Source organism: Hevea brasiliensis, chromosome 8 (assembly GCF_030052815.1).
Source record: "Hevea brasiliensis isolate MT/VB/25A 57/8 chromosome 8, ASM3005281v1, whole genome shotgun sequence".
Lineage (NCBI taxonomy): Eukaryota > Viridiplantae > Streptophyta > Magnoliopsida > Malpighiales > Euphorbiaceae > Hevea > Hevea brasiliensis.
The window spans coordinates 92589440-92605611 of record NC_079500.1 but is presented as its reverse complement, the minus strand read 5'-3'; the positions used below and the strand labels follow the sequence as shown (position 1 = coordinate 92605611).

Below are 16172 nucleotides of genomic sequence, written 5' to 3'. Positions count from 1 at the left end.
ATTTATATTTGATATAAATTGATTAGAAGAAGAGAAATAATTATTTTGGGTTGAGAACTCAAAATTAAGACACAAAGGTATTTTGGTCATTTCACAGGGTGACATGTGGCACCATGAGATAATAACACATGGCACTACACATAAACTCGCCATTTGTCTTTTAATTATGTAAGATGATCAAAGTCAAGATTAAATATAAGTTTGACATTTGGCACAATGTGATTGGGTCAATTAAATTAAAAGCCAATCAGAAGATAATATGTAGCAAGGGTTTTAAGTGGTGACCTAATTATATAATGTGAGGTTCTGAAAGAAACATATAACATTCTAATTTTTATCAAAGGTGCCGCCACTCTTGGAGACCTCTTCCTCTCTTCTTCTTCATCTCTCATCAATTCAAAGAGAATTGCCAACATTCTCTTGAATTAAAATTGCTAGAAATTGTTTCTAGTGTCCTATATACATCTGTAATATCTCTAAAGACAAAACCTGAATTTCTAATTGATTGGAAAGGCTTGAGAAGCTGTTCAAGGGGCTGTCATTGGTGATCTTGGTGTGGACAAGCTAGATGGACAATATCTGGTGTCCTAGGTACATCCCAAATGTGCCAAACACAACTACAGTGCATCAAAAGGATAGTGCACATGTTCTTCATTCAATCTAGAGTTCTAATGAATTAATTTGTTAATTCTAAAATCTTAAATGACAAATGTAGATCCAAAAATATATTAAAAGTGTTTTAATATGCTGTTTAACATTGAAATCAATTAGGTAAATAATGAATCTTGCATGATGCATGAGACCCTAGAAGAAAATTTTTGAATTCAATGTTCTAAACTTATATTTTTCATGCTTCTGCTCCTTTAATATATATATTAGTTAAAAATTACGCAATAAAAAATAATAAAAAGATATATTATATGGTGTATTTGTACTACCACATTATATACAATAATAACAATTAAAACTTAGTCTCAGGTATCATATATGCTTAATTTTAAATTATATATGAATCTTATTATTAAAAATTATATAATTTAAAAATAACTAAAAGGTACATTATATGATACATTGTATATTAATAAATAATTTTAAAATTTATATATTAATATACCTTTTATGAAAAAAAAAATAAATTTATTTTATAGACCGAATCCGAATCGAAATCATATCAATTCGAATCGAGTATTGAACTATTAAAGAATTAAAAAAACAACCACTGAAATTTTAATTCGATTTTGTTTTCGATTTCTAAGCTGACCCAAAATTAAAACTGCACTTCTACTTTTAATTTTAATTATTTATTTTTTTAAGTGCAATTTGCAATTTTGTTTAAGGTCCAAAACTAATTCGAGAGGAGTGTTTTTTATGAGCCAACTTGTTTATACAGTTATATAACTTAAGTATACTTTTAATTTTATAATTATATTATTTATAACTTCATTTCTGCATATAAAACAAATAAACAAGTAAAATTAACATATTAATTTATAAACGAGTTCGTCACAAGCCTATTTTATGTGTTATATTTTAAATAAATAGAATTTAATGCTTTGTTTATTTTATGAAAATTATTTTTTTTAAAAATATTTTTTAAATTTTTTCATATTTAAGATAATCAGAAAAATTGATGACCAAAAATTATTTTTCTAATAAAAAAATAAATTATTTTTAAAGAAAATATTAAAAAAATTATTTTTTATTTTATAAATTTTGATAATCTGTAAAAACATATATATATATATATATATATATATATATATATATATATATAATTAATTTAATAGTGCTAGCAAATAATAAAAAATATTTTTATAAAAAATATTTTTTTATAAAAAAAATATTTTTTATTTATAAATTATTTTTTATAAAATAAATGAAATTTGAATATTTTATTTAATTATTAAAATATTAAAATATAAAATTATTAATTAAGAAATAACATTATAAAATTATTAATTAAAATATATAAAATTAAATAATTTAGATATTTTTATAATAATAATACAATTTGAGAAAAATTCGAATAATTAATAATTAACTTTAATTCAAGTTGGATTATTTAAAATAAAAACCGGGTTCAGTTTTAGGGTAATTCTCATGGTATCGGAACTCGGCATCTCTATCATCGTACCAAAGTTGGGAGCCAAATTGGAACTTCGGCCGAAAACGGTGGAAAACGAAGTCGTTTATAATGTAAACAGAAGAAACAACAGCGCTGTGTTGAAGGAAACTCACTTTCGCTGCAGTGTGGAGAGCAGTGTCTGTCTCTGTCTGCTTCCTTCTAGTTCCAGAGCAAAACCTTCACTGCCTCTTTCACATTAGCAAATCTACAATTCCTCTTCAATCCATGGTAGCTTCTTTTATTTCTCTTTACGCATATATTTCAATTTTTTTAATGAATGATAAGAATTTACGATTCGATTTTTGTTTTGGAAATAGATAATTGATGCTTGTAGACTCCTTTGTATTATCATCTCTGTAGTATTCTCTATTTGTTCCTACAATTTCTGTTCTTATCTTGTTTTTGATTTTTTGTTTGGCTTGGCCATCAGATGGAACCATTAAGTTCATCGATTCCAGATGTTGGGAATGCCCCAATGGGAAATTCTGAAGGTGATTCTGTGGAAGCTGAGGGTTTCAAGCATCGTGTTGATGAACTTTTCAACAAGGTTGATAAGGTAAAATTCTGCTATTTCTGGTTTACAATTTAATCTCCTATTGCATAAAGTGCTCAATAATGATGTCTGCTAATGCATTTTTTTGTTAGTTTCAAAGATAAACTGTGTTCTTTTCAATTTTTTTGGAAGATTTTAGTAATATTTAAGTTAGTTATTGTGTCTAATAGAGCTGAATGGGAAAAGGGATTCATATAGCCGACTCTAAATTTGGGATTATTGTTGTTGTTAAGTTATTACTTTTTTTGTTTTATTATGATGATTGATTTCCTGAACGTTGCAAAGCTAGAATTCTTAAGCATTGGAGATGCCCTTTTTTAGTAATCTTGTTTTAAATGTGTAGCTGGAGCAAAGAGTAAATGAGGTTGAACAGTTTTACTTGAATGTAAGCAAAAAGCAACAGACTGGAGGTTCAAAAGGTAGCTCGATTGTGAAGGATAAAGACAAGGAGAGACACGTACCTAGCATAAGGAAGCAGCAACAAGATGCATCGAAAAGGGAGGCAGCTGCTGGAAAGAGAATGCAAGAGCTGATGCGCCAATTTGGCACAATACTGCGCCAGGCAATCTCTGATACTTGCAATGGCATATTTGATTTTAGTTATTGCGTCTTGTTATTGTTACTAGCTTATGCCATAGTTTCATTAATTTTGATTATTGCTCAACTTCTTCCTACTGTATTTTCAACTGATCCAAAATTTGTTCCATTGTCAAATTTTAAAGTGGATTAAGAATTGTCAGCCTTCAATATCTTGTAGAAACTTCCATGATGTAGGAAATTCTTTCATAAAACCTTATTGGAAATTACTGCTAAACACCCACAAAGTATAACTAGGAATTAGTGGCCCAAAGCAAGAAATTGAAAGTCATCTACTTTCTAACCTTTACTGGTCATAATCAGATTAACAACACAATATGTTCATGTTTATATTCCTCCTGTTGAATGGATACAATTGAGAGCATGTGTGAACAGTTGCTCAGTGATATAAACTGGTTTAGTGAACACGGACAGTTTATTACATGTGGGGCAAACATTAAATTTAAATGTCAGAGCAATATTTTTCTCCATTAAATATTTATATCCATCAAATTTACTTAGAGTTTCACATGTAACGTGGGAATCAGTTGTTGGAGTTGTATTTGTAGAACTTTAATACTGGGACATGCATTGGAAGATAGAAATTTATGAAGATCATACCTTGAGCAAATTATGACATTTCAAGATGATGATAGAGCTTCATAGAATTAAGTTGACTTTGAACAAAACATTTTTAGTGTTTTCACAACCTAATTCTCCTTTCCAAATTTCATGGAAAGCTGCAATACTTTTTTTCTGTTTTATTCAATTCAAACTTATGTGCTTTGGATCTCCAACAAAAAAAAAAAAAAAAAAATGTGCTTTTACTTGGTAAACTCAGACTCATACCTTTACCGCCACATGGTGACACATACCATTTTTCATTATATTATAATAAATTAGTAATTTTTTATGTTAGGAGAATTAAAACTTTTTTTTGTCTTTTTTTTTGGTACAAATGGTTCCAACCAGGGCTCGAATTCGAAACTTATAACCCTAGAGGCTACTCCAGTACCACTAGGTTAAAGCTCATTGGTTTTTTTAATATCTTCTATTAGATCAATTATCTTTGTAAATTTTACTTCTAGTGGTTGCTTATCAATCAAATCTTTGCCTTTGGGTATCATCCTTGGATGGATGCTTGGAGGTTTAAAAACAGAATTCTGTGTTTCAATTAGAAGTCACAAGGTATTTTATGTGATGTACTCTCTCTATTACTTTCAGATCACACAGCACAAGTGGGCTTGGCCCTTTATGCAACCTGTAGATGTCAAAGGTCTTGGCTTAGATGACTATTATGAGGTAAATTTTGTATTTTTCTTGACTTTTTATAGATCTTGGCATGCTATTTTACTGTAGAAAACTTCCTCTTTCTTCTTCTTCTTCATAGTCTTCAATGCTTTGCTGGTTAAGGTTCAATAAATTGCTTACATTTTTGCTCTAGAAAAAAGAAAGTTATTATTTTTATCTGCACTTAAAATTTTGTTTCTGCCTGTGGTTTTTGGGTGCAATTCAAGCCTTACCTTGAGAATCTAGAGAAGAGTGTCTCTGTGAAACTTTCCACAATCTAGATGTACAAGCAAATCTATGTTCCTGACCACCTAGGACATATTGGGACAGAATTGTGTGAATGTGCTATGTGGTGTGATATGAACGTGCTTATATCTACTTCAAAAGCTAGCTTACAAAGGGGAGGTTTGCAAACCCTATATATATAACACCCAAGACCTCCCTGCAGAACCGACGTGGGACGCATAATGCCCGGCCCCTTTAGATTGAACTTCCTCGTGAAGCAACCGGGGTCATGACTCATTCACCCCGACCTCTCCTGAAGAACAGCAGGGAACCTTTGTACATGGCCCACCGACCCATACAGAGTGAGGCTCTGATACCAAATGATATGAACCTGTCTAACTCCACCTCAAAAGCTAGCTCATAAGGGGAAGTTTGTAAACCCATATATATAATACTCAAGAACTCCCTGCTGAATCGATGTGCAACGCATCATGGTGACTAGGGTTTGTTAAATAGGGAATTATAGGAGTTGAAGTTGATGCATAATATGTAAATTATTTAGGATTTGAGCAATGGTTAGTAAATAATGAAGTTTATTGGTGAAAAATTAATGATTTGAATTAGGTTAAAATGCAGGTTTTTTGGGACAGCAGCTGCATATAAAGTTTGAAGCTTTGTTTGTGTGGTTTTGCTTAGTGCCAGGTGAAGAAAAAATTGGAAAAGAAATGTGAGAACCACTGTTTATATTGTTTTTGTGATTAGATGAAGTACTAGGTGATAAGGGGAGAATGGGGAAATATGGAAGTTGACTTGAAGAAAGATACTAATACTACTAATAATAATAAGTGCACAAGCAATAAGAACGGAGAGCTAGAGAGAGAAATGACACTAGGCACACCTGGATTCAACTGTAAACTAAAGCACTTATTATTGTCATTGTCCATGTAAATCATTAGATTACTTAACTATTTGTAATGCAGACCGATTATTTAAAAGAAAAGGAAATATTTTTCGAGGTCATCAACTCCATAATGCCTTGTAATGATTACTACTACTAAAATTAAGGGGAAAAAAAACACACGCTAAAAGAACAACTAGATCTCAAGGATAATAACCTTAAGAGTTTTTGAATTTCTATAGAAAGACGTGACTCAATAAAGTGTAATACCCATGTTTTATAGGAAATTATTGCAATTACAATTCTGCCTGAGTTTGCAGATTTGCTTATAACTGAGAGTTCCCAAACTAAATGCTATTTTAACTTCAAACTCATATTGGCTTAACTTACAGAAGTATGGCATTCATGCTTCCATGGGGTTAGACAATAGTCCCAGGGAACGAAAACCTCATATCAGTAAAACTGAAATTACATAGTACCACAACTAACTCCCCTTTTCTATATTATTGCCACTAAATATAGGATCAAAAAGCCCACACCAAATACACATTCATGTTCATGTGACAACCTTATTGATTTGTTTTCAAAGCCTAGTGAGAACAAAACAATGGTCATTGACTTATCTGCAAGTCAAGATAAAAGTGTTTAGCATGTAGTAATGTATGTTTGGCTTGATTAAGTGTATACAAAGAAAATTAGGCTACTTAATACCTGATTGTGAACATTCTCCAGCATTTTAATAGTTTTCTACCATTTCAACTTTGGTTGTTGATTGACCGACCATTTGGTGTGAATTGCATCTGGATATAACCGACTAATTTTATTTTTTCTGTTAATTGCAAGGTTATTGATAAGCCCATGGACTTCAGTACCATAAAAAATCAAATGGAGGCGAAGGATGGTACTGGATATAAGAATGTTAGGGAGATGTGTGCTGATGTGAGGTTAGTTTTTAAGAATGCAATGAAATATAATGATGAAAGAAGTGATGTTCATGTTATGGCCAAAACCTTGCTGGCAAAATTTGAGGAGAAGTGGCTGCAACTTCTGCCTAAAGTCACTGAAGAGGTTGTGTGTTTTCGAGCTTTTAGTTAATGTTGTCATACTTAGTTATTTGCTGAAAAGATTTGCCAAATCACTTTCTTGTTTTACTTTTTCTGATTGCAAGATTGTTTTATTGACATTCAAATCAATGTATCCACAGGAGAAAAGACGAGAAATAGAGGAAGCAGAGGCTCAGTTGGACATGCAATTTGCTCAAGAAGCTGTTCATGCTAAAATGGCAAGGGAGTTAAGTAATGAGGTATATTATACTAAATATAGATTGATGAAAGAAACATTTTAGAATTACCTATGGAATTCTTTAAGCAGGTTATGTTTTGACTCACTGTAATTGACTACTTTCAGCTTTATGAGATTGATATGCATTTGGATGAACTTAGAGACATGGTTGTTCAAAAGTGCAGGTTTGCCTTGTGACTTTATAATGAACTCTATTACTGTAGAAGTTGCATTGCATTTGCTATGGGTGTGTCTAGATCTCCGCTACTTGCCAAATTCTGTCTTTGAAACAAGAAGTGCATATCCTAATATTGCAAATGGAACACTTTAATTTGTCTTTGCCGTATCTTTATCTTATACTTCTTTATTACTGAAGCTTTCATGTGGCTGCATACCATCTTCCCTATTTGAGTAATCGAAACATAACTTATTGCAGCATCTTTAAATTACACCACTGAATGGTGAAACATGTTAATCTTTGTCTATTCTATCCTATGAGCTCTGGAATGTTTAAACTTTAGCATTCTGTATTATACTTCATGTTCTTGTCTATTGCTGTGAATTATTATACTAATGTAATGGCAAGTGCAATCATGCTGTGGATCAGGCATTGTTTCTAGTTTTATGGACATAACCTGACTGACTTTTCAAAGGCATGTAGAGTACAGATTGATGGGACTTAATTCACCAAACACCTTAATGACTGCATTGGCATTTCAATTAAAATGCTTTGTATAAAGATCTTCAATTAAGAATGCTATCATTTATAAATTGAAGGTATTTTTTTCCTGCATGAAATTATATTCTGCATGGTAATTTTCTTGTTAACTAAAGTTAATTTGGAAATGCGTATAAGAAAAATGTCAACCGAAGAGAAACGAAAGCTTGGGGCAGCTCTTTCAAGATTGTCTCCTGAAGATCTCACTAAAGCATTGGAGATTGTTGCTCAAAATAATCCAGGTTTTCAAGCTATGGCGGAAGAGGTGGACCTTGATATTGATGCACAGGTTATAATTTCTATACTATCACTTCTTTCTTATCTTCTTATTTTAGATTTTTGGACAATCCATTTTTTAAAGAAACAAACCATCGGAATATTGTCTGTTCCCTTTGCAGAGCGAATCCACCCTTTGGAGGTTAAAATTTTTTGTGAAAGATGCTCTGGAAGTTCAGAGCAAAAATGCAGCAAGTACAGGGGGCAATAATAATAACAATAACGGCAACACCACCGCCACCAACAATATCAATAGCAACAATAAACGGAAAAAAGAGATTTTTGAGGCAATTGCAAAAACTGCCAAGAAAAAGAGTAAAAAAGCTTCTACTTAACCATATTATACTACAGTTAAGTGTATTTTTATTCAGCTTTGTTTTTGGTTGCATTGCATGTGGACCAACAGTTTTCTGGGTACCAATTCTTACTCTTAATCATGTCTTACAGTTTATGGAGGAAGGCAGCAAGAATGTTTATTTTTGCTTCGTGATTATATTTATGATTATTCATTGCTGCAAGTAAGTCAATCTGAGGTGCAGTTTGTTTCAGAAAAACAAAAAAAGAGCAAACAAGCTGGGACGACAATGTCTATTCTGGCAATTTGTAATCTCCTTCAACCTGGGCAGTAGTTGCATTGTAAAATTTATGACGGTAATACATCTCACTTCTCTAAGAATCTGACGAGCTTTGTTGATTGATTATTTATCTTCAATTAGCAGTTGCACCAGATGAATGGGTTCAAAATGTGATATTTGTGTGCATTATATAGTAAAATATTGTTAGTTGCTTGTTTTAATGTGCTGGTTCATGATTTTTTTTTTTTAAATAATAATCAATCTACTCTCACTGTAACTATTTTTCTAGTCTAGGTGCTATAAAACTACAAAATGAACATTTTATGCATTCCATTTTCCTTCATCCTAATTGACTAAGTCTAGACCTTCTTACACCTAAGTGAAACCCTAGTCTATCTTCTTGCAAGATATGATCTACATCTCAACGGCAAGAATAGACCCCAGCGATCATGTTGCGACCACCATTTCCAGTAACAATTGGTGCTTTATCACCAACTTGCCATCGCTGGAAACATTGGTGTCGGGGTTGGCCCTGGAATTGATATTACGAAAAATACCTCCTTAAATATGTTAGTCAGAAGATATTAAAAATTAATTTAAAGTTAAATTTGACATGTTTTAGTCATCATGTTTCCTTGAATTACACGATTGATTGCGGGAACTCCCAGTTATCACCTGTGGCAGTAGAGAAGATTTGGAGGCCTTCATATGAAAGGAATTTGAACGATTGTTTTTGCTTAGCAACTGAGTTCAATTTAATGGGAATAGAGAGTTTATTTGATCGTATAGATCATTATTTGAGAAGGGTACTCAAATATCAAACATATCTTGCTTGGATTCGACATTAATGAGACATGCTTTAGATCTACACAATATCTTTCTGTTCATGCAGCTTTCTTCCGTCTTTGATTTATAGCTTTTTGAAGTTCACATTATGTGGCAGCGAGAAAAGAAAAACATTTAAATGAGATAATTTTCAGTAAAAGGGGAGGAGAATTCATCATTGGCAAAGTGTGTGAGCACGTGCCAACGATTTATATCACAAGGACATCATTGTCATGAGATATGAGCATATTTTACGCTAGCTAGCAATCTTATGTAAATTTTTTCCTTTATTTGAGCTTAGGGTTAGCTATGTTTTACTAAGCGCACATAGGTTCCTTTATTTAAGCTTGCTTTATTTGAGCTTAGGGTTAGCTATGTTTTACTAAGCTCACATAGGTTCCTTTATTTAAGCTTGGGACCGGTTATGTTTTACTAAGCTCACATAGGTAGAGTTGTTCGCGAATTTGGGCATTAAAAAATAAAAGATCTTGGTTCTTTTCAAACTGTCAAGGTTTGGTCTGGTCTAGTTTTCTGTATTCTTTCAAACAACTCATTTGTTCAAGAATGCACAAAGGTAACTCACCAACATTTTCAGAACTATCTTGATATATTATAAAAAGAAAATTTGAGAAAGGGTATAATATGGTACAAAAATGGGAGCAAAATCTAGTCAATACAAGGCCGTGCTAGCGAAATGCAAGAAGTCTTGGGCAACATGCTGGCAACATCATGGGATCTAAATCTGAATAGTCTGAGCAGCCTCCAATGACTCTTCCCACTACTTACACCATTACTAACGCCCGATGCTTCACCAGAACTTACTGCCGGGATCATGGGCGACGGAATCCGCCGATTCTGCCTTTCCCTTAAATCACTAAGCTCCATTTTGCTTGGAATCCTAGCCAATCCAATCATAACCTTGTGCTTCCTGGAATTAGCAGACGGGCAACGAAAAGTACCACTCTTTGAAGAATGCTTGGAGGATGAATTTGAAGCATTGTTTTTGGTTAGCAATGAAGAGGTTGATGATTTGAAAGGTGGGTTTCTTTGATCGTCTTCTGTTCTGCAGGAAATGACTTTCCCACAGAAGATGATATTATCATCAACCGTAGAGTTTGTTTCTGAGGTTGAGATAAATTCAAAGAAGTCTTGGCTTGAAGGGGAGCTTGGAATCTCATTGCTGGGTTCAGTTTCATGGTCACAGAGATCAGAAAGGTCACATAAGGAGAGAGCATCTTCAAATTCTTCAATGGTGTTTTCCATTTCTGTGTATGTTAAAAGAAAATGGATTGAGAGAGAGAGAGAGAGAGAGAGAGAAGAGATTAAAGATGAGAACTTTTGTGTGCGTAATTTGGTGGCTGGATTGTCAAAGACCCCCAGGATTATAAATGAAGAAATTGGAGAGACTGGTAAGTTTTCTAGAGGGCAGATTATTTTATATGTTATTTTATTAAGAATGGAAGAAGGAAGCAAAGAACTTGGTAGTGGTGAAGGAATGAGTTGCTAGAAGAGTTGACGAGAAAAAACAAAGGATTTAAGGAGGTATCAAGGAACTTACTGGGCAAGGCTTTCTAGATGCAGCAGTTTTGAGGAATTTGATGGTAAGGATCAAGGAGCCTTGCTGGCCAAACCCCTTCTAGAATGGGTGCATAACTGTATAAAACAACTTATTATATAAGCTATATATAATGGGGGTGAACTAGTTTTTTAGTTGGGACATTTATGAAGAAGAGATTTGAATTTGAATTTGCTTAGTGATGCTAAAATGTAAATTTTCAATATTTAATTTCTGACATAAATATTTACAAATTTTATTATTGGATTTAGATATTTCTTAATTGTCATTTGGCTTACCTCCAAATTAATTTACAATAAAATTTTCATAAATTTTAAAATTGTCAACAATTGCATCAATTTGAATATATATATACTCAAAAAAAATTTCCAACCTTTGGTAATTTTTATAATTTTATTTTACTTTTTTTTAACAATTTCACAATAACTTTTGACATCCGATTTAATTATATCCTATCTTTAATAATAATACTATGTCATCATGTTTAATAAACATTGTAATATTTGATTGACTGCTAACTTTGTCTTTAAATTATCATTATAATCCCTAAATTGAAGTGAAATCTCAGGATCTCTAATTCAAAATCGATTCTACTCAATTGGTTCACTCTTCCATGAGCAAGAACAAATAAAAAAAGAATGAACTAGTGGAGCAGAATTGTTCTTGGATTAAGGAACCTGAGTTTTCTCTTTAATTTATGAATTATTAGGATAATTTAAAGACAAAGTTAGTGGTTAATAAAATATTATAATGCTTATTATATACGATGATATGGTGTTATTATTAAATTTAACGACTGATTTTCATGATAGGGAATAATTAAATTAAGTACCAAAAGTTGAGGTGAAATTGTTAAAAAAAAAAGGGATAAAATTGTAAAAATAGCAAATGTTAGAATTTTTTTGGCAATTTGCCTTATACATGCTTAAAAAATTTACTTTGTGATAATTATTTTATTATAGAGTGTGCCACATAAATTCGTAAATATGTTTAAAATATTTACTGTGTAATAATTATATATTTTTTATTATTTTTATTTTTAAATTTATCTATAAAAATTAGGTTATGGTATTAAATACTAATTTTATCTAAATATTTTTAAATTTCAACAATAATCTTATCTCAATTATTAAAATTTAAAATTACTTTTAGAATATTATTTTCAAAATTTTAAAATTTTCTTAAGTTTAAGATTCCAAATATTATAAAAATATAATCGTCAATTATTTTCTAATTAAATTTTTAATTACGTTAAAAAAAGATGAATTATTTTTAAAAATTTATATATATAATTAATTATTTATTAAAAAATTATTTAAAAAATTTAAATATATATTTTTAAAAATAATTTTTATATTTAAAATACAAGAATTTTAATAATACTAAAAGCGCTCTTTGTATTTTATTTATTTTTTTATGAATATATATTTAATAATTCAAAAAATACTAAATAATTTTTATTATTTTATAATATAGTTTTGGAAAAATAATTTTAATTTTTAAGGGGCATTCCGAGAATTGAACTCGGGACCTCTCGCACCCTAAGCGAGAATCATGCCACTAGACCAAATGCCCTTATGACCGTTAATGTATAACTGAACTTTAATAAAGAGTCTTAACCTGAAGCCACAGGCGTCCTTCAAATGCGAGGGCTCTGCGCCTCCAGGACTCGAGAAACTCTGAAACTGAAAAGAGCAATGGCTAGAGCGGCCCTTCTCCACTTGCTTCGATCTCAGACCAAAACCCTCGCATCCACAAGTACCGTCTTCTCAGGTTTCTTTCCTCGTCATTCCCTTTTTAATCTTTTCATTTCTCCTTTATATGACACTAAATTAGGGTTTTTCTTTTACTTCATCATTTCTGTTTAAAGAAAATCTCAGCCAGTGCCTGACTTAGGTTTTAATCCATAGTTTCTGATTACTTGCTTTGATATTTGATCGGGCAAAACAATTAATATATATATATATATATATATATTTTTTTTTTTTTAATTTTTTGATGGTTTGTTCTTCTAGCTCTTAAGAGTAAAGTATACTTGGAGTTTTTGCTATATAGAAAGGTTCCTGAATTTGTTTAATCCATTAGGATTCAGAATGTTGAGATTAAAAATCACTGTGAGGAGCGTAGAAGACAAGACCCATAATTTTTTTATTACCCTAATAGGATTTTATCAACTGAAAGGTGGGTAACCATCTCATTGTGTAGAAGCTTCCTAAAGTGGTGTTGTCAATTTGTGTGATAAGTTAATATTTTTCCAAAACTTAGTCTTTTTTTTTTCTATAATTTTATCTGCAATGTTACAAAGTTGTGAACTTTGTGTTGCTTCGATATCTTAAGTGTCTCCATAGGGCGTTAGTCGTTAATGGTGCCTTGTCAGGTCCAATGCTGTGTAAAGTTTATAGTCTTTGTAGGCATTTTTTGCTTGTTACCAGCATGATTCTCTCCTGATTGAATCTCGTCGTGTGCTGCAATTTCAGAATCTATGTGAACTCCATGCTTAGTTATTATAATCGAAGATGTGTTTATGAATAGTTTGATGTTGCCTTAGTAGATTGCAAACATTTGAATTGTTAAAGTTGGGAATGTCTATGGCTACTGTATTGTGCTTTTAAATTATTTATGCATTTTAAGAATCCAAAACCAATTATAAATATAGAAGCGTACGAATTTATATAAGTTTTTACATATGAGTTACCAATTATAAGTTTATATATATATATATATATATATATAAAGTTTATTACAAGTATGAGTCACCTCAAAATTCAGTGAATGTATGGGTCTTTTCACTCATTTGCTTGCTTATCACCTTAGCGTTAGTGTTTTTCTTTCATATGAAAAAGGGGACATTCCTGCCTCTGCAGACTTAAATTTAAGAATATGTTTGTATCTCATGTAATACGACATTGATTGGTGAAAAATTGAAATTGTTATTTCACCAATATTCTTTCTTATGAGTGTGAATATATATCGTGCCTTATTTTTTAAAAAGTTCTAAGTGGATCACGCTGTCGTCAATGGAGGCCAATGCTAGTACTTTTTTACCTGCCATTTATATTTATATTTAATCATACTTCTAATAGAGGAGTGAGTACATTGTTTTGAACCTTTTTTCTAATCATATAGTCCTAGCAAACTGACTTGGAGGAGAGTAGTACAACCTGACCTACCTAGAAGCATTACACATTTCTGAGGATTTAACCCAAAATCGTTTAGAGTGGAGAAAGAGAATCCATATAGCCGATTCCAAATTTTTGGGATAAAGGCTTAGCTGAGTTTAGTATAATCCTAGCAAACCAGACTTGAGAACTTGTAGAGTGTCTCAGCTTCTGCATATCTTTTTCGTATTTTTTTTGTAGGATCCATAGTTTTAACTCTATTTTTGTTTGTTAATTTGGTGATGCTTTTTCATATTAATGTGATCTTTGATTCGCCCTTGATAATGGAGCAAGTTCCAAGTTTCATTGCAATTCCTACCATGTGGCTTCAACAATTTGTTAGTAGAATATACTTAATATCTGTTAACTTCTCTTTTTGTTCACTTTGGTGATTTGATTTTGTATTATCATTATAATTGTTTTCAATGCAATATCTTGAAATTGATAAGGTTCTTATTGTATTACTCATTAATGTTTATCTCATTTTGATAGAATCTATATTCTATTTTAGCTATTTTACTTATTTATTCTTAGTTTTATTTTATTTATTTCATTTATTTAACATTTACTTCTCTGTTGTAACTTATCAGATGTTATCTGAATAGTTCAGACTTTAGCATAAAACTCTTGGTTCTCTTGTTGCTTCTCTTTCCAAAATTGTTTTAGTTCCACGAACTGCAAAGTAATGATTACTTTATTCTACACTGCCTCAATCGCCTCTCTAGGAGGGGTGGGGTGAGGTTAGGGATGGGTAGGACTCACTATTTCCCATGTGAATAACAGAATTTGATTGAAAGCCTTTTCTAAAGCTGCATTATCCATGGGTTGTTATTGATATTGATTTCTTCCTTGATTTTAGGCTACCATCCTTGTAGGTTTGGCACAAGGTCTCACATTTGGAGTGCCAAACGTGACTTTAGTAGTCCTATCCAGATTGTGGCTTCTCAGAAAAGATGGGCATCTCAAGCTAGGACAACAGAAGATGAAAGTAGGATCAGGATTGGACCACGCAATGGGAAAGAAGCTGGAGAGGATGGGAAAGAGACTGGGGTGGTTTATTATGGTCCGATCTCATCGACCATCAAGAAAGTAAAACTATTGTCTCTTTCAACATGCTGTCTCTCTGTATCCTTGGGTCCTGTCATAACCTTTATGACATCTCCAGATATGAACGTCATCTTGAAGGGTGCAGTTGCGTCTTCAGTGATATTCTTTAGTGCCTCAACAACTGCTGCCCTTCATTGGTTCGTTAGCCCCTATATTCACAAGCTTAGATGGCATCCTGGCTCAGACAGTTTTGAGGTGGAGATGATGTCCTGGTTAGCGACATACATTCCGAAGACTATTAAGTTTGCTGATATTCGGCCACCAGAGACTAATAGGCCTTTCGTGACATTTAAGGCCAATGGGAATTTCTACTTTGTTGACACAGAGCATTGTCACAACAAAGCATTGCTGGCTAGATTGACTCCAAAGAAACCTCAACATGAGTCTGCTTTCAAAAACTTGTGATAGGAGGATTTTCAAGGCAAGAGGTCTATAAGGTTATGAAGAGCCAGAACCAAATTTTAGTTCAGTGGATTGTGATAAGCCCTGGATTGGAATGTGCCCAAGGGCATTTTTTCTTTTTGTTTGCCTCATTAATTGAGACACCCTTTATTTTTCCCCCTTTTTAGAGTTTCAAGGTGGGGAAAAAAATTTCTGTATTTGAGGTTTGTAGGCTAGGGAGGCGTTGATAGGTTAAATGAAATTGGGCTATTCTAGTAACAACAATTTAAATATTTTAATCCATTTTTTGGGTTAGAACAAAAAAAAATCAGAAGGATTAAGAAGTTAATTATGTTATCTTAGTTTTGAATTTGGCACAAGTGCTTAGTAATGTAATGGATTTAGGATCTGGCAGGAATAGGTGGAGGTAGACTAAGGGTTTGGTTGGATAAGTGTAAGGATGGTTAAGTAAGTTATTTACCATGTTTGGAACGGAGAGTGAATTAACTGAGGATAAGAATAAGTCTTACTTTATTTTATTTCTTAAATCTCAATTTTCTTTAAGCTCAGAGAAAAAAGTGAGAGATATGACTATTTTCATTTCTATA

The 16172-nt window shown here is 32.0% G+C and overlaps 2 protein-coding genes and 1 non-coding gene across 3 annotated transcripts; 2 read left to right on the top strand and 1 right to left on the bottom strand.

The window, feature by feature from the left end:
- The first annotated feature begins 2133 nt into the window (after window positions 1–2133).
- On the top strand, window positions 2134–8738 carry LOC110648394 (transcription factor GTE6). Its single transcript, XM_058151638.1, has 10 exons — window positions 2134–2353; window positions 2556–2681; window positions 3022–3240; window positions 4479–4556; window positions 6511–6735; window positions 6872–6970; window positions 7075–7133; window positions 7805–7955; window positions 8065–8295; window positions 8392–8738. Exons 1-9 carry the CDS (start codon window positions 2351–2353, stop codon window positions 8275–8277), a joined length of 1173 nt encoding a protein of 390 aa, XP_058007621.1. The 5' UTR covers window positions 2134–2350; the 3' UTR covers window positions 8278–8295; window positions 8392–8738.
- Window positions 8739–12421: 3683 nt separating this feature from the next.
- TRNAP-AGG (transfer RNA proline (anticodon AGG)) lies at window positions 12422–12493 on the bottom strand. The gene has a single exon. It is a non-coding gene; the product is annotated as a tRNA-Pro (tRNA).
- A 67-nt stretch (window positions 12494–12560) lies between these two features.
- Window positions 12561–15921, top strand: LOC110648398 (uncharacterized). The gene is made up of 2 exons (XM_021802615.2): window positions 12561–12691; window positions 14936–15921. Exons 1-2 carry the CDS (start codon window positions 12562–12564, stop codon window positions 15586–15588), a joined length of 783 nt encoding a protein of 260 aa, XP_021658307.2. The 5' UTR covers window position 12561; the 3' UTR covers window positions 15589–15921.
- The last annotated feature ends 251 nt before the right edge of the window (window positions 15922–16172 follow it).